The following is a 19,046-nucleotide window of genomic DNA, read 5'->3' on the forward strand; positions in this document are numbered from 1 at the left end:
TACTTGTTCGGTTTGCAGCTCCTTTTCCTGCCCACCTAGGCTTGGATGATGGTGTAAATGAATTGTGAAACGGTCAGAAGTTGGGAAAGCAATGGAAAGGAGAGAAACCAAATGGCTTATCTAACCTTTAGATTGGACAACTTGGCTTGGAATGACCTTGGGATGGCTATTTGCTTTGTATACAGTTTCAAAGTATTGGTGGATAAATATCAGAAACAACTGTGTATCCCATAATTTTTAGCATTTGAGTAAGGTAAAGAAGTGTAGGGTTTCTTGGCTTACTTTAAGAAACTGCTTCACAGTCTGATAAACAACTTTGCAGGGACATTTTCCTTATAATCTAAAAAGTTCTCAATATGGATTTTAAAAGTTTGAAATGATGCAAACACGTCTGAAAGCTACTACTTTCAGGGTTTTTGCTAGAACTTACTTAATGTACAGTGCTAGGTCTGTAGCTAAAATAGCTTGCTTGATTATTTTCAATGTGGTCTTATATTCTTCAATGGAGAGGCCACTGAGAATCTGATTGCCCTTTATAAAAAAAGAAAACCATCATTAGCACTCCCATCTGGAAAAGCTGTTGTCAGAAACTGAAACATTAAACTGACAAGAAGAACAATATCTGAAAACACAGTCACATATCCTAAACACGTGCCCAGTATTCTGAACTCATGAATATGGAGGGCACCTGCTTACGTAAAGCAAATCCCATTTGTTTCCCCTCTGCCCCCACCTCCTGCGTCTTCTCATATATGAAAAAAACAGCTCATAACAGGTAGATGTTTTTCCAACTCTTACATTCCTTAGGTCTTAATCAAGACCTTAAATATAGTAGTTATGTACCATTTTCCTTTGGCTGGTTAATTGCTATAATCTAACAGCAAGCAAAACTTTGAAAAAGCAAAGGCATATTAATGAATGTGAAGAGCAGAATGGCTAAAGTTTTAAATAATTGATTATTAAAAAGTAATTTCTCTGTGGTTCTTATAATAAACATGGTAACACTTTGGGTACAAATTTATATATTTTTAACTTAATCAGTATTGAGAATAGTGCGTATTCCTGAGGAACATGCCAGTATAAATGGGTAGAAGGCATGAGCCCAAGGTGTGCTTACTGGGTTGAAACATCTATAATGAATATTTAAAAGGGGGCTAATCCATGTGCAAATCATTGAAAGTTATCCCTATGTGACTACTTTTTATTTCTTGCCCATAAGTTAAAGCACAGTAGCTCTCTAATCTTATCTAATTAATGACAAAAATCTGTATTTACAACCATAAATATTGTTTTAAAATATTAAATCATTTTAGATTCTTGGCCAAACAGAAAGGTGTTCAGAAAATACCTCCTGATACTTTTATTTATTATAAGAGAAAACATTTTAAAGTGAAAAAGGAAATGTCTTTTGGTGTTATATTCTTAGTTTTCCTTTCCAAAGCTTTCCAAAAGTTGCAATTTCTTGTGTAATGGTTCTTACAAAGACAAAATACATGGATAGGCACTACAATTTGAGGTCAGTCATATTTATCACCAGATTCCTTATATGTTACGTTAAATAATAACATACATAACAAGTTATGTTAACTAATAACAGAGGTAGATAGCATAGGAATAACTGTCAAATATGTTTTTGAAAAAACAAAAAGGTTAGCATATTTTTTGTTTTTAAAAACTGAATTTGTTTTTTTCACTAATGTGAACTCTGTGAAAAATGTAAAATAAGTTGTCTTATATTGTAGAGTGCAGGTGACCAAGAGATGGACAGCAGCTCATGAAGAGGGAACAGTAATCTAATTAAGAACAGACAAGATATTGAGGCTGATCTTAATGACATGGGAATGCTCAGGTGTGTATATGGTTTGTTAATTTTCTTTTGGTATGGTAGGAGTACATTGGAAGGAATGAAGTTATTTCAGGATATTTGTTTTTCCCATTGCTTTGCTTTGCTTTGTTTGGAAAGGTTTTTTTATTTGATAAATAAAGTAATTTTAAATAAAAAAAAAACAAAAAAAAACCTGAATTTGGAGCAGGGTATTAAAATGAAAGTTTCAGCTGAGGTACTTAGATAGCAGATTCCAAGGAAAGTACAGATGTTTCTGCTATAACATGGCATATACGGTCCTAAAACACCTTAGTTCTGAAAAACTGCACACTAAAAATAACATAGTTTATGGGAAAAATAGCATTGGGGCAGATCACTCAAAACATACGCAACTTTGTAACTAGAGCACAACCAAACCAAAAATTGGTATATGTGAAAGTAACTTGGACAGCCCAGGCCAGCAGCCAAGGACATTAAAGGGACACAGAGAACAATCGAGTGGAAATGCTGGTTAGTGGGGGCGCTGAGACAATGTGGATGGAACTGGCTCTCTGAGACAGTGGGGTTGCGAGCAAGGTGAGCACTGAAGAAGAAAAACATGCCGTGAGTCTAGAGGAGTGCAGGTCAGGGAGCGAGCCTCAGGTGCAAGCACCCATTTTTAATATTCCTCAAATGGAATGGAAAGGGCTGCAGGTGCAGGAGCCAAGCTGAGGGCTTTTTCCTTTCTTGCTGAACGTCCAAATTCTACTCTCACTATCCTTGCACCTCTTACCCAAGAGATCTGGTATGTGAAACAATATGACTCCCACATTATATCGACTTAATACGACTTCTGCATTATACTGACTTCATTCCCCTACTTACCAATCACACATGAACTCACTCATATGTGTCGTAGCAAAAGAGTCTGTACTAGACCCTGTGCAGATTTATAAAGGAGGCTGCTGAGAAATGGTGTCTAACTCTTAACCCTTTACCCACACTGAAGTATTTAGGGAGAGGTTAAGAGTGTGTTCCTCTTCACCTCAAGTAAGAGAGGGGCTTTAGGGCTTTCTGTATGCCTCCTGTAGCTTAGTGGGATGGGGTAATGGCTACAGTGGACTTGTGTCTGATTCCTGTCTGGACGAGTTTACAAGGCGAGATACTGGATGGCTAGCCACTCTGACTGCAGGAGTAAGGGAAAGGTTGCTACTCTTTGGGATGGCCTGCATTCTCCAAGTTTAGGGGGCATGGAGTCAGCTTAAATCTTGTCCTGTCCATGAGGGCCATAAAGAGTGGCAAAGGGACCTTTAGTAGAAAGGAGCCGAAAGTGAACAGACAGATTCCTAGGAGCTGAGAAAGGAGTCATGGGTGACAAGCCAGACAGAGGTGATCACTCATATAAAGGGAACATCAAGTGGCATATTCCCCACAATGGGGGCTATTTGCAGAGAACATGAAATGACCCATAAGAAAAGAAATTTGGCTTAAGTACCTACCAGGTATGAAGAGCAAGACACTCAAGAGAGTACTATCTGTTAAGAATGCTCTTGCTCCTTCTCTTATCTATTCTCTCCCTTCCCACTCTCCAACTCTGGAGGGGCAGGAAACTAAATGGAGGTTGGAGATGAGGAAGGAAGTAGAAAAATACACAAAGTAGGGAACAAGAGAAGCCAACTAGGGAAATAAGGGGAGAACTTGAAACTTTAAATCAAGTCCAAAGTTTGGACCATTACACAAGTCTGGATAGGGTGGTTACTGAATTGAAAACTGTACACTATGTATTGTCATGTACAGTCATTAGAAAGTCACTCTTTTTTTAATCATACAAGAGTGATCAGAAAAGTCATGGAATTCCTTGAGCTTCCATGCAGGGGCCTGGGAAGAACTACCCCAATGAGCAAACTTAAGGAGAGACTAATAAAACTGCTTTAAGATTATGTCACATGCATTCTTATTATTCAACATAATAGTTACAACTTTCATTATTTTTTCTTATTATAAAAGCAATAAAATAGATAATGTACAAAAATAAAATTTATAATTTTACTAGACAAAGATAACCACTGTTAACATTTTGATGTATATTATGTCTTATTTTTTAAAATTTAAATGTTTAGCATAGCATACTGTATGCTTTGTGTTACATTGATAAAATATTCATTAAACAAATTGTTGAATAGCTTTATTCCCTACCAAAATAATTCTTTAGTGCATAGGCATTTCAACAAAAAGAAGAAAAGGTATTCCCTTGTGAAAGCTAATTCTAGAGCTATATAACCATTTCATCTGACCAAAAAAAAAAAAGAACTCAGAGCCACAGAATATCTATTTTGTTTGTTTTGAATTTGGAATAACAAAATTTCCCTTACCAAGCTATATTTAGGCAGTTTTGGTTGTCTAAAGAAGTGAAGCTGTGAAGATCTCAAATGTTTTGGCTTTGCCTTCCTTACCAAAAAGGGATAAAGTATGTTCAAGAATTTATGATACCGGGAACAAATCCAAAACATAAAAATAAAACTGAATTTATAAAGCTCTCTTTTGAAATGCCACAACCATAAATCAGGTACTTACTGGACTATTAAGAATCATCAAGCACTGGTCAAAATGATGATGCTCCATGATTGAATGACAGTAGAGTTGGGCAAGTGGGTGTTCACTTCTGAAAAATATTTTGTTGAAGAAAGAGGACAAAGTGAAAAAAAAAGAGATCAATTTTCCCAATGTGTGCCAGTTGATCAATTTCTCCTATTTTTGGTAATCTAAAAGAGAGTATACTTCACAAAATTAATTAAGCCAACAATCTTCTCTCCTTTTGCTGAAAAAAAAATGAGCTTATCTCTAGAAAATAAATACAACCACAGAGTCAACTTGTTTTCAAATACCAATGTAATCAAAGCATGAGCAATTTCATTGGTTTTAATACTAACTAAAATAGTAGAAGCAAGGAATAAGGGATAAAGAAAAGCTAATTTTTCCAAGAAATAAAGAAAAAAAGTCTTTGAAACAGTTGTATTGATAATATTTTTCAATTTTAAAACTGAAATTAATTTCAGAATCTGAAACAAGTTCACATGCTAGCTTCCACTCTGAAATAATGCTAAGGCAGAAGGTCAGATAATTACCATGTGCTTATATATATATAAAGAATTGACTGAGAGGAAATTAACTGAGGTGTGACTGGTGAAAGGTGAGGACAAGGGGATGGAGCGCCAGTGCACGCTTGGAAAAGGCAAGAAAGTAAACAGCTGAGTCAGAAAGTTTCCCATGCAGGACCCTGGCTAAAAGCTCAGGATATCTTGGAGCTCTCTGAGTTGAACTTAGGGATACCGTATACACCCTCTTTTTGTCTGGGTGGAAAGAGGGGGCAGGATTTTCTATTCAGTTCATTGTAAGTATGGGCTAGTTAGAAATTAAGTTTGTGAATTTTTTCTAAAGCATTACAAGTATACCCCTTCCTCATATTTCTCGGGAAACAGTTTTCACGTTTCTTTGCTAAAAAAAAGAGGTTTCTCTTCCTAAAATTTATCAAACAGGGATTTATGAATTGTAAAGCACCGTCCAAGTGTTAGAGAATACAACTGACTTGTTATTTCTTTACACTACTCTGCTAATCATTATTTTGCATTTAATCTGTTGATGACAGAGAAGCTACTCAAGAATGGAGAAAATAGAACATAAGGAAAAAAATGGAGAACAGAGGGAAAAAATGCGTAGAGTGAGAGAAGTCTAAGGGAAAGCAAAATCAGTAAAAGGACAAACAGAATCCATTATCTCCCTTTATAATCCAGCCTCCTATTCTGTGGTCTCTATTTTGGAGACGGTATTTTCGTATCACTGGGGTCAACGTTAACTTAACAGTTGCAGCCTTCCTCATCCTCTTCACTTAAAATAAAAGGAAAAGCTTCTAAAGTATCTATTACTTTTTATTTGTATCAAATTCAATGGCATACAGTATTAGCTTAATATCAACTGTATTCTACTAGGTGTTAGCTGTTTAAAAAACAAGGTTAGCCTCTTGAGCTTGGTCAGACTTTTTTTCCCTACAACAAATAGTACAGCAATGACAGTTATCATTTACACATTTTAACACCGTGCTCAGTTGTTCATATTTAATTTTGTACAATAACCCTATAAAGGAACACTTCTGTTCACCACTTCAAAATCCTCTCAGTTCTACCTTTTGACTCCAGTCACTGATGTGTAACTCAGTTTCGTGCAAGCCTGAAGAGACGTGCAGATACCTAGTAAAGGAGCCTTGTCCGGGCCCACTCTGACCACCTCACTTTTGCCCGAAGCGCTCTGACCCCACAGCTGGTGCCTATTCAACCAGGAAGTGTGGAGAGTAAAGGCCCATGGGGCCACCGCTGGCTAGTGGAGTGTGAGAACTTAGGGATAACTGCTCTCTGTTTGTCCCCTAGGCGGACAGCCTGTCTCACTTCATAAACATTCTTCAAAAGGGCCTGGCAGGATGAGCATACTGGGTGGACAGCTGGACAGCTCATCCTCAAATTGGCTTTCCCTTCTCTGTTTCACTCCCAGCCCTGCCTTCCTGCTGCCTGCGGTCACAGTCACAAATCAGCTACATACATGCCAGCCTTTGTCTCTGGCTCTGCTTCTGGGGTAATCCAGGCTGGGACCTGTCTAAAATTGGCATTATTATATTTATTTTTTAGAGTTTGAACAAAGGTCCACAGAGATTATCTAACTTGTTCAAGGTTAATAACTGATAGAGCTGGGATTCAAGTACATCCTCTTCACTGCTTCACACTGTCTCACGGCACCAGAATACTTTGCAGAGTACACACTCACTGACCTAGTTAAGAGATGGACTAGCAAATGCAGTGCGTTGGACATAACACAAACATATTTAGAATGTCAGATGTACATTATGTTTTTAGATGATGCAGAAAGGACTGTTTTGCATTATAGAAAAATTTTGGCTTATGAGATAGATGATTGCAAATTATGTGTTTGCCTTCACTTACATTCTAAAAATATAGATTTATGAATCAATAAGAGGATGACAAATACCCCAAATTTCCTGTTTACAAAAATATTCATGGAAACTAATGTCTTCTACATCCTGTTTCTTTTCATTCATTCAAACGCAAGGCTGTGTTGTCTCTATTTGAGGTCACGTCATAACGACCCATTTATACCATGGCTGCAGCAAAACTCTGTTCCCACGGTGATGTAAGCGAGCCTTCATGGTCTGGCATGCCCTCCTGCATTTTCCTCCTGTCCTACACAGTTGTTGGTCCATCTGTGAGAGTGGCACAGGGATGCCTGAGGAAAAATCCCACCAAAATTCTAGAAAATTTAAATATAAGGCCTTAGAAATAAATTGAAAATTAAAGCCCCAGGAGAAAAACACTCCTGCCACCTCAGTCTCCCTCTTTTCACTGGCTATAACAAGGGCCTTGATTCTGCTCCTCATTCACACACGTGGCTCTGGGCTCAAATCTCCAACTACTGCTTTGCACTCTTGTGGCTCCCATTGCAGTCTTTCCTTTGCCATTTCTCTCCAAATTACCAGTATTGTCTTCATCAGTGGTTATTTTGCCTTTCTAGACAAAAAACAGACTTGGTTTATTTTCTTCTTCTGTTTTCTGTAATCACATTTGATGACACAGATACTCAAGTTGATGATCCATTTGACCTTTTGACCTCATGGCCAAGCTATTTGGTGCAAGAAACTACATGGGACCCAGTTATCTTTGCCCTTCCCTCATCAGCTACAGACGAAGCAAGGGCTAGAATCTCCTATCTGTCATGAACAGCTCTGAAAAGAGCCAAAAACTGCAGAGCACTGAATATGCACCAGGTATGGTTCTAAGACTTTATGTCTATCAAGTTCCTTTAACCCTTATAAAAACCCTATGGGGTAGGTACTACCATTATTCCACTTTCTAAGATCCAGTTTAAGTCTCACTTCCTCCACTAATGGTGAAGCTGGACTACACCAGTCTTGACCAGTATCCTCCTCTGCTGAACACTTACAACCAGTAATTACACAGGTCAGGACCTACTACTTTCTTGCACTGATCCCTACTGCTTCATGAGACTGTGAAAATTCCTTGAGGGCAGGAACCACATTTTATACTTTTACAGCTCTCTCTCTGCCTAGCAAGGTACCAAGGCCCCAGTAATTGTTCATTATCCATCTGCCTAAAATGTAGGGGAATTTTACTATATTATCTTATAAGACACCAAACCCAAATCTAATGAAATAGATACATCCACAGTCTTACACTGGACCATGTACATTTCATGCTGGAAATTCCCCTATTAACACAAGTGTCCCTACCGTTGTGTTATCTCTAATGGATGCCTGTACTTGAGCCATTTTGTTCCTGCTCCTGCTTATTCTTTAACTAATTCAGAATCTATCTGAAAACACTCTTTTCTTTTTCAACCCACATGGGAGAAGTAAGCACAAGCGGTGAATTCTTTGCTCAAGTATTTCCCTGCCACGCTCTCAGTACTCACCAAAGGCGGAAGTCTTCCTAACCAGGGAAAGCATCCAAGAATCAAGGGATGAATCGAGGGAGAGCATCCTAATCAAAGAGTATCTTACTTCAAATTAATTTTCCAAAAATATGTTCAAGAAGAATGAATGACAGGAGAATTACGGTTTCTAACTTTGCCACCATGTGGGGGCCTTTTCTCTTTTTGAAGGATTACTCCTATTTCTGTGCTTCTTTTATTGTTATAATTTTTTTTACTTATTAGTCAGAATCTCTGATGAGGTCTAACAACAGTATACTGTTTTAGAAGTTAGGACTTTAGAGGGGTGTGTTCATGGTACTTTTACTCTCCCAAGAGTCTCCTGGTTCAGAAAATCCCACTTTAAGTATCACTCATTTACCACTAAGGAAGGAAAAAAGAAACAAAAAGAAACATCCCTGGAAAATTCTTGGTTTTCTCTGCTCAAACCACAGGGACGGAGGAAGAAACAAAAATCTCTGAAACTGCTTTAAATTTCTTTTTTGAAGTTATTTATTACTTGGTAGAAGTTGGTTTTGTGGTGGGTGTACAAGAAAGATTTTTCAATCTATGACTTTTTCCCAGGAAGTTTTTTTTTTTTGAAGAGATGATGATGTTTCTCCAGATGTTTTCCTGGATAATTATTTTTAAATAAACAAAGAAAAAAATAACTGAGTGTTTTTGCATTCTAAGGCAGGGCAATATAGCCCCTTAGTGCACTCTATATACCAATAATCCTTATGTTCAGTTCTGAAGTAGCGAGGGGCATGTCTGTGCACTGTCTCTGTGAGGCTGTGCTGACCACGGAAAGTCATACTATGTGGCTGGAGTCTGCGCTACAAATCTTTTCTTGTTGCTGTTCCCTTTCATAATTACTCCCTGTGTCTATGTTAAACTCAGGATCAAATCACATGACAAAGCACAGGAGACAGAGGACATATTAGCCAGTCAGTTCTCCAAAACATTTGATTTCAAGAAGGCAACACCCAGTCTCTGACAGTTAGGCAAGAGCGTGCTCTCTTTTCTCATCAGAAGGTCAGCTGAGGACATAGTTGCTACATTGCTACAATTCTTTTTACATGAAGTTTTCCATTTATTTAGATAAAGGGAATGTGATTAGAGTTTTCTGAAATTCCCTCAAGATATCAAACATTTGGAATTTCCTTAAGACATTCTATCCATTAATTGAATCACTTGCATACTTAAGGAAATGCTCAGTAGTAAGAGATTCTGCCATTATAATTTAGGCTTTTCAGTCAAATTGCTGCAAGAAAATAAAAATATCATAGTGGCTCAAAAATTTGACGAAAAATGATATCATTTTTATCATCTCATTTGTAATTGCAAATGTCACTTAAGGGAGCCTGAAACTCTTCTCTGAAGGGTTAGTATCTGTGATGGCCTGAAGCTGTATGCACCCCAAAAAATCCTATTCTTAAATTTAACCCATTCCTGTAGTGTGGACAATTGTGAGTAGGACCTTTTGGTGAGTAGGATCTTAACTTAGGTTGAGATTTGACCCACCTCAACTGGGGTGGGTTTACTCCTCTTATTGAAGTCCTTTAAAAGAGGAATCCTAATACAGAGAGAAACACAGGGAAGCTGAGAGGGAAGGACACACACAGAAGGTGAGAGAGAAAGCCACAGAAACATAGAGGAAGTCACTAAAGCCCGAAGCTGGATTCAACAAGAAGGGACAGAACAGCAGACGCCATGTGCCTTGCCATCTGACAGAGGAGTCCAGGTTTCATTTAATGATGCCTTGATTTGGACATTTTCATGGCCTTGAAACTGTAAGCTTGTCAGATAATAAATTCCCATTGTTAAAAGCCAGTCCATATCTTGTATATTGCATTTCAGCAGCTTTATCAAAGTAAAATAGTATCTTCCTTCCCAAATCAGTCAATGAGCAGACTTCTGCTAATGATATGACTATCCACTAGCATCTGCAGCTAACTTTTATTTAACTCTTGAATATGCATTGAACATTCTACTTGGTATTTATGTGCTTTATCTCTGAAAACTTACATCAACTCTATGAGGAAGGTATTCAACTATTTTCATTTTATAGACCAGGAAATTGAGATAGAGATTAGCTACCTTGCCCAAGGTCAGTGACCCAAGGTCACACACAGTTACTGTGGGGAAGAACTACGACTGAATCCAGTTCTCACCACAGAGCCTGAGTTCTCCAACATTGTGCTATTCTGCCTTCATGAAGACCAAAAGTCCCCTTTTATTAAGCATGTATTACGTGCCAAGGACCAAGCTGAGCACTTCTCAAGTATTGCCCTTTTATTCCAGGGTGAAATATGTTTTCAAGACTAGTCTTAATAATTTTCTACAGAAGCTCTTAAGCTAGATCTACACAAACGAAGCAAAACGCCTGGTAATTATCTAATGAAATAAAGATTCTGAACATAAATATTTTTTGAAATCCAGGCCAGAAACATTATTTTGCCCCAATACAATATTGGGCTGGCATTATTTTTTTCCATTTCCCTTGAATGCAACCAAAGTATGTTATGGGATCTTGACCAATTGAAATTTCGTACCATCAAATTTTGCTGTGGCTTTTACTTTAAAAAATACAGCCCTACAATTTAAAAGAAACATTTTCTTGTTCTGCTGGGGAAAAATGTCTTACCGTTGTATGTAAGAATTATTCACCCCGCGGTGATCCAAATCATGGCTTAAAGCAGCAATCAACAATGCAAGTATCTCCAGGTCAGTCAGCTTGGTCTGCAGGGCCAAAGACATTGGAGGAAAGACAGAAAGAAGCAAATTGGTAAACTGCATTATACTACCTCTTTGCAGTAATCATGTATTTTTTCTCAGTGTTTCACATATGCACTTTATAGTCACAAAGGACTCAAGCTGGAATCATATTCTGCAGGTAATTCCGTTGTCATTCAAGACAAGGATTTTATAAATGTTACTTATCAGCAGAAAAGAAATCAATAATCTGCCCAACTATAGTAAACAGTAATTCTCAATTATCACATACGTGTGGAAAAATCATTAAAAACTTTAAATAATTGTTTTCTTTCTGACTCTTAGTTACCTGAACTCTGCTGCCTTTACTCTTTGCAGCAAACAATGTGAACATTAAGCAAAACAGAATAAAAGATAATTAGGAATGAAAATTTGGCTTTAAAAAAATACATAACAGAGTCCAAAGCCAAGTGTAGGTTATTTTTAAATACTCGCCATTTGTATTATCTTTACTACTGTTCCCCTTAATTAGTAAGAAAAAAACAAGTTGAAATTATTATCAGCTCTATTCTGCTGGAAATCAATTCTCTAAATAGGTTTGACAACATATACACAAAATCATCATTTTGTTATTTTCTCACAAAAAAGCAAGGATAGTCTTTAGTGGTGAGAATCCTTATGACCTTTCTGTACCCAAAACAAGTTAAGCTTATTTCTTATAAATGTTTGCTACCACAGCAAAATACTACTATGATATGCTATATGCCTTCTTTGAAAGCAATTATTTCTTTTGTATCTAGCCAGTTAAAGTGTGCATGCTATGAAAACAGAGACAGAGAATAACATTTTTAGAACTTATTAAAAGAAAATAAGAGGAAAGTAAAAGAAAGGAAAGGAAAGAAAGGAAAAGAAAGGAAAGCAAAAGCAAAGCAAAGCAGGGACACTCTGAATTTAAAACATTTATATCATGGATGCCTGGAATTACTTACCTAGAATAACTAGTTGATTCTCAATGAAGTTAAAATCTAAGGACAGAGATATGGATAAAATTTGGCCTGAAAAGGAATGAACTGAATGTTTTCTGCAATGACCTTCCTTGTAGTTAGTCTCTGGTCAATGTATATGAAATCAAAACACTTGCCATTAAACAATACTTATAAGATTAACTGAGTACTCCAGAGAAAACGTGATCGTGGATCCTGGACTGACTTATCTATGAAGCCACTTGGGTGGTTTCGTACTATGGAACAGGTTGAATGTGAACATAAGAAAATGTGATATTTTTTCTTATTAATACTGTAGAGTTTGCTTTTGAAAGAAATATTTATTTGCCCAAAGATATTTAAGTATATTATGAAGTTATTTTAAAGATTTTAAAAATATATTTTTAATATATATTGTATATGAAAGAAAATTAGCAAGTAAGCATTTTGCCATACTAGCCCTCTTTAAATGACAAAATAAAATTTATGCTGTATGTGGAGGTAAAGATTATTCTCACTCATCATTAGTGCACATTAAAAAAAAAAACTTGAAAGAGCATGGCATAAATTTTACTTCTAAAGCAAGAAAATATCTTAAATATATGAACAGCTCTTAAAGTACCTGAATTTTGCCTGCTCTTAGAGCCACAAACATGCACTGAGCTGTATTAAAGGCATGTCTCCAATTATGATAGGCAACATTCTTCCGATAATTCTTCTTAACACTTAAAATCCACCTGCAAAGAACCTTTACGAAAGAAAGCATAAGTAATAACAATAATTGCAACACTGAACACATACTTACTACGTTCCAGGTACTGTATAAAGCATTCACATTTAATTCTTATGACTCTGTGTGTTGGGGGGGGCTGCTATTTTGATCATTTTATAGGTGAGGAGATTGAAGAAGAGGTTAAGTAATTTGCCTAAGGTCATGTTACCATTAAAGGTGGGGTCACAATTCAAACTTGAGCAGTTTAACTCCAGAGCCCACCACGTTAACCACCACACTAACCACATTATATATAATTTGCAAGGCATCTCTAATACGGGCAGGGTGCTGACTAGCTTTTAAAATAGCTATTATGTCAACTGTCATCCATTAGGAGAATCCAAATAGACAGTCACATATATATGAATTCACTTTTAGAGACTCATAGAAGCAGCCACTCGCGAATTCCTCCCATGCTCCCATTTTGTACATCTGAGAAGGTATTTAGTGGAAGGTTTTGGGGGTGGATTGGGGACAAGTTTGCAACACATCTCTAAAGACAAATTGGAGTTGCCAAGTCCTAATACAATCATTAGATCTTTGCTCCTTTTAAACCATGTGTAAATATTCAGGCAGAGTTACTGCTTGGTTACCAAGAAATAATTAAAAAATAATATATGTAAAATAAACCCTGTATTCTTTTATGAAAAAAAAATGTATTTTAAAAGAGGAAAAAACGATAGACATTCAAAGTCTCTTAAGTCGGGTTTATATCAACTTCTAAGTGCTGTATTCAATAAAATTATCAGAGGCACATGGGCTCAAGCATAGATATTCTGTGTTTGTGTGAGCTTCAGAGTCTGCTTCTCCAAATCACAATGATTTACTTTACCTTTGGGGAGCTGTAAAAATAAATATGTGCTTCTGTCTACATATATCACTGGGGATACTCTAAATACAGAGAGCATTACTCTGGGGGATGAAAAAAGTACCAGGAAAAGAATGTTGGTTTGACAATGTTTAATTCAGAGTGACTGGCTGCAGAAGTAGGTCAAAACACAAGGTTTCTTCATTGTTGGTAGAGACCTGCTTAGAGAGGATTTGGAGGTAATCAATGCTTTCCTGTTCTCCCTTTTCTTGTCAGGTCTTTCTGTTCCTGTTCTATGACTCAGTTTACAGGGAGCTTGGATAACCAAGAACTCTACTGTCTCCCACCCCTTTCACTCTAAGTCACCATATTTCCAACAGAGGATTTCAGTGTGCCTAAGACTGATATCTGTTAAACTCAAGTATATTACAGCTTCTTTCAACATGACCATTTCTGAAAAAGTTTGCCAAAAAGATGATGGATTAAACTTATTAGGAAAATATTAAGCAAGAGCTACAACCTTTCTTTGATGCACTTAGAAACCATATGGTGAAGTGTTGTAAAAAGTAAATATGATTAATTAAAGAAGCAAGGAAAATAAGTAGGAAAAACCAGAGATTAAATTTATGGGCGTATCTTTTTACTAATCATAAATTTGTAGCTATAATTAAATATACACATATACCATATAATGTGAAGCAAGGACTGAGATGACTCTAGGAAGCATAATTACTGATCAACTACTCTATTAGGCTTCTATTAAGATGGGCATAATAGAATTGGACAACCCAGGGGATACAGTAGTTTGTAATTAGATTTAAGTACAGTTTTGTATTCTGTTATCAGGATGTTCTCAACAGCATACCGGAAAATTATGGTCAGATCTAAGTGCCCAATGGATATGGGGCAACATGCAAATTGTGACACAGTATTCTGCACAGAACTATTGAATAGTTATTTGCAGTTTGGGTGACTCTAGAGAGTATGCTCATTACATGGAAAACATTCTCTGTCCTGAGTGCTGTACACGAGATGTTTAGGAGAATCAGAAGAAACAGAAACCGCATTTCAACTCTTGCCTTCAAGAAACTAGAGTTTCTTTTTTTGTTGCTGTTATTTTCTATAGTAAAAATAACAAAATGCACATTTTAGCAAATTTAAGTTAATTTATCTAAGTTAATTTATTTAAGCAAATAAATTAACATAAAAATTGAGAGCACAGATTTACAAAGTGCCAACCAGTAATCCAAGGGGCATGAAGTCAATCCTAGGTTTCTCCCAGGAAGAGTTGAGTTAGACTCTGAGGAAGAGAAAACTGTGTTGTGGCATGAAGTGGAGCAGACATACTTCAGAGAAAGAATGCCATGTAGAAGACAGAAGGTGAAATTAGGACAGCATATGCAGATTTATTTGAGTAGAGTCAAGAATCTGTTTCAGAGATGAGCAAGAGGCAACTTCTGGTGCACTGGTTGTAGGAGAGTAACTCAAGGTTTGGCAGCTAAGCAGAGATGTGAAGATTCTGTGAAGATATCTTCCAAAAGGAAATAGTCCCTGGCAGGGCAGCCTCATTATGCTAACATCCTTTTCAACAATAACATTTTAATTAAATCATCCTAAAATTATATTGACAATATCTGAAATAAATAAAACACAAGAGGCACTAAGGCAGGAGGGTGAATGTGATGTTCCAGTTGATAGTGGCCAAAATTAGAACAGCAAATATTCAAACAGAAAAGAAGGGTAGATGATTCAGATGTTGAGGAGGTATATTTGCCTAATGGACAGAAATTCAAGAAAAGGTAATAACAAAAACTGCCAAAGAAATTCTGAGTGACTATCCAGCCTTCAAATGCTAAGAACCAAGTAAGAAAAAAAATCAACTTGTCAGAATTTCATGAAAACGAACAAGGATCACATTCCTTTGTTCTGGTCAGGCCCTTTTAACAAAATCACTTCCAGTTTAAAGTACGGAAGCTCCCGGGAATGGAAGGGGATTTGGGAAGTCATCTAGATTTATAGGGTCCTGTAAATAGCGAGAAGCAGAACTGAGATTCACATTTAGAACTTCTGGCTCTGAGTGATGCCTTCACTCCAGTAACAGAAAATCCTTGTAAAAATGAGCCCTACAACCTACAACAGAGAGACAATGATGGGGCAATACCACCATAACTCAAGTTCAGCCTAAGACCATGGTAAGTGACATGTACTCCACACTGCGTTTTAAGCAGAGTATTAGACAAATGTACATATATATACAGACATATAAATATACATGCTCATAATCATATAGACGCATGTGTAATTCTCATAAGACTCCCATGGGAAAGGTATTCCAATTACCCCCAATGAAAAGATTGGGAAACTGAGCAGGTGCGAGATTAAATAAACTGCCCAAGGGAATAAGAGCTAGAACGCAAACTCAGGTCTGTATGACTCAAAAGCCAAGATCTGTCTACTCTACCATGTTGTCCTGATTTCTTCATTTGTAAAACAGAGAATAATATTAGAAATCATAACTAAAGAATCTTTCTTGAGAGTTTGTTATAATAATTAAATGAAGCAATATCCCTTCATCAACACACTCTAACGAGAGTGAAGTATTATTACAGAAGAGTCTACAGACAGTTGTTTTTTTGTTTTCACCCAAGAAAGAGTCAAAAAATTTTTGGTTAAATTTAAGAAAGAAGTACATTCAGGGCTCTCAATAATACCATATGTGACACTGTATTAATCTGGGCTGATAAACCCTTAGTTTTTTGAGCCTAACTGTGAAGCAGGGACAACATACTGCTGAAATGTGCACTCAGCACAGTCCAGGGTACACAGAAAACATTAGTCAATTCTCACTGCATGAATGAATAGATTGCTAAATATAGAGGACTTCAATAGACTTAAATCTCCAGATAGGAAATCTGTGTAAGGAGACTAAACATTCAACTGACCAGGAAAGGACAAAAAGTCCTTTCTGGTGTCACTTATTCTTTGATGCTACATAGCGATTATGAGACAAAATAGAATTCCCTGATTATCTCTCCAAACTGGTTTTAAAAGGTATTGACTTAAGCCTTGCTATTTTCTGAGAAGCAAATAAAGTAATCAACAGGGGATAAAATCAGTTTTCATCTTCACCCCATAGGGATCACCATGTTGCTTCAACCAGGACCTTGTCCCCTTATCAAGACACTTTCTCATTTCCAAAGGTGTTCACTCTTTTTGGATCTTTCCCTGTATACTGTTATTAAAACCTCTGCAAACAGATAGTGTACTTCCCTGCTGAAGATCCTCAGTGACACACCACTGTTTGTAGAATAAAACCCAAATTCCTTGGAATGGCTTCTAAGGTTCCATGTGATTTGCTCTGTACTTTCCTCTCCAGTTGCTTCTCTCGCCACTCTTACCCCCTGCCCCCAATCCAGTTGCTCTCCACCCCCTGCCCCCAATCTAGCGCTCTCCGCCCCCCACCCCAATCTTTCCTGTCATCCTGACTTTGTACTTCCTGCTCTCCCTTGTTAGAATATTCTTCCCTATTCTTCAATCTGGTGTTTGACACATGGTTGGAGTCCAATAAAAGTCCTAATGGTTGCTTTTTTTAAAAAGTCTGGGTCTTCATTAGGTGACAGTATATTAATCACTGAAATGTAAAAATTCCTATTCCATACTAGCATTTAAAACTAATTCTCTCTTACAAACACACTTTTCCAAAGGACAATACTGAATTCCTACCTCATGTTTCATCTGGAAATTCTGCACAAGGTTGAGGTCAGTGAACATCCGAATTGTACACAGTGCTGTTTCCAGATCAGACAACTCAAAGTCACTGAAGCCAAAGTCAATAATTTTAAGGGTCTGAGCAGATGGTACCACAGCAGCCTTAGGTAAGAGGAGAAGAAGAAAATGAAATAAAGCTGTTAATTAATCAGCAGTGAGTCACAGTTTTCTCACTTTGTTATAAGAAAACAGGATGTTTATTTTTTCCTTTTTATAATACACTAGAAATCTTTTAGTACAGTAACTACTACCATTTTTTTTTTAACTGAGGCACTATATGGTTCCAGGTGGGTTAGGTGGAGGAGAAGAGAGGACGACTGCGCTGAGGTTGTCACCTACAACAGTACACAGCCCTAAGGCTCCCAGTGATCCATCCCCTTTATAACTCCCTGTTCTTATTTATTCAATAGATACTTGTTACATAATTATTCTTGGCCTGCCCAGTGCTAAAGGCTGGGAAGAAGTGGTAAGCAGGATAATGATAATGTTTTAAACACTTGACATTCAATCTTCAGGACAACCTTATACAGTGGATGCTCTAGCTCCATTTTTCAGGTACAGAACTTAAGCACAAAGGTTAATTTTGTTGCTCATGTTAGCTCAACTAGTGAAGGAACCGAGCCTGGCTTCCAGGCAGGCGACTCTGCCCTCAGATTTGACACAATCCCTACCTACTCATGAGCCTATGTCCCACACTCGCTTCACCCAGGTCTGTCTCTAAGTATCACTTGGGGTGCCTATTAAAAGCACTTGCTGATTCAGTAGCTCTGGGATGGGTACTGGGAATCCGGTTTTGTTTCTGGGAGGGGTATCTGTTTTCACATCCTTGGTTTTGAGTTTATAATCATGTAATTGTGGTAAATAACTTTAATTTCAAACACACCTTCCCCTTTTTCATCAAGGTGCCTTTGCACCTCCTGCTTCTCCTGTAGAGCCTCTACTTGCTTTAACTGATGGACTCCTTTAAGGCACAGTTCCCACTAAAAAAGGGTTAAGTTCCCCTTTAAGCTAGCCTCCTATGGACACCTATTCATTCACATGAAGTTTACAATAATGTAATTTCCTGTTCATCTTTCTATCTCTTAAACTACACTGGGAGCTCCAGGTGGGGCTGTACCCATGTGCCTAGCAAAGGATACAGTTTAAATATCTGTTAATATAAACACTGATTAAATAAATGAGAGGAAAAAAATCTCATTCCCCTAGCTTAATTTGAGTCAACAAACTCTGTTTTTAGAAAGCCTCCTGGGAGGGTGAGTCTATTAATCTGAGCTGGGAAACTGGAAGATCTGGTAAGGGTTTGCCAATGAGTTTTGTTTGGTACACAGTGTTTTAAAAAAATGACTGATTTTTTTTTATACTAGGTAAAAAGTGGGCAAGTTTAGCAACAACAACAGCAAAAAAATAGGATTTCCATCTTCTCCTGAAAAACCAGGGAACACTGAGCCCTGATTCCCACAAAGCAACAGCCGGCCCAGGGCCAGGAGCCCTGGCTGAGCAGCTCCCCAGGCTTCTGTCCTAGACTTCCTGCCAGCCTTGGGGGCATCTACATACCCAGGAATCCCCACTTGTCCAACCCCTTCACCATGCACCTCCTGGCACTGTATTAATCAGGCTGAGATTTACCTGATGAGAGAGACTTTTAACTTGATACATGTGAGAATTAGATTAAGTTTAGCTTTCACACAGGGTGGGGGCAGTTAAGGA

At 37.4% G+C, this 19,046-nt stretch overlaps 1 protein-coding gene across 4 annotated transcripts in view; it reads right to left on the bottom strand.

The window, feature by feature from the left end:
- The window catches only part of PDE5A (phosphodiesterase 5A), a 160,244-nt gene that overhangs the window by 16,697 nt on the left and 124,501 nt on the right, over positions 1–19,046 (bottom strand). For all 4 annotated transcript variants that reach the window (XM_037830561.1, XM_037830564.1, XM_037830562.1 and 1 more), the window contains exons 12-16: positions 17,295–17,441; positions 12,614–12,739; positions 10,941–11,035; positions 4,379–4,466; positions 431–531 (exon numbers count right to left, since the gene is read on the bottom strand). In XM_037830561.1, coding sequence (XP_037686489.1) covers positions 431–531; positions 4,379–4,466; positions 10,941–11,035; positions 12,614–12,739; positions 17,295–17,441 — 557 coding nt within the window. The remainder of the gene's footprint in view (positions 1–430; positions 532–4,378; positions 4,467–10,940; positions 11,036–12,613; positions 12,740–17,294; positions 17,442–19,046) is intronic.

Source organism: Choloepus didactylus, chromosome 3, assembly GCF_015220235.1.
Source record: "Choloepus didactylus isolate mChoDid1 chromosome 3, mChoDid1.pri, whole genome shotgun sequence".
Taxonomy (NCBI): Eukaryota; Metazoa; Chordata; class Mammalia; order Pilosa; family Megalonychidae; genus Choloepus; species Choloepus didactylus.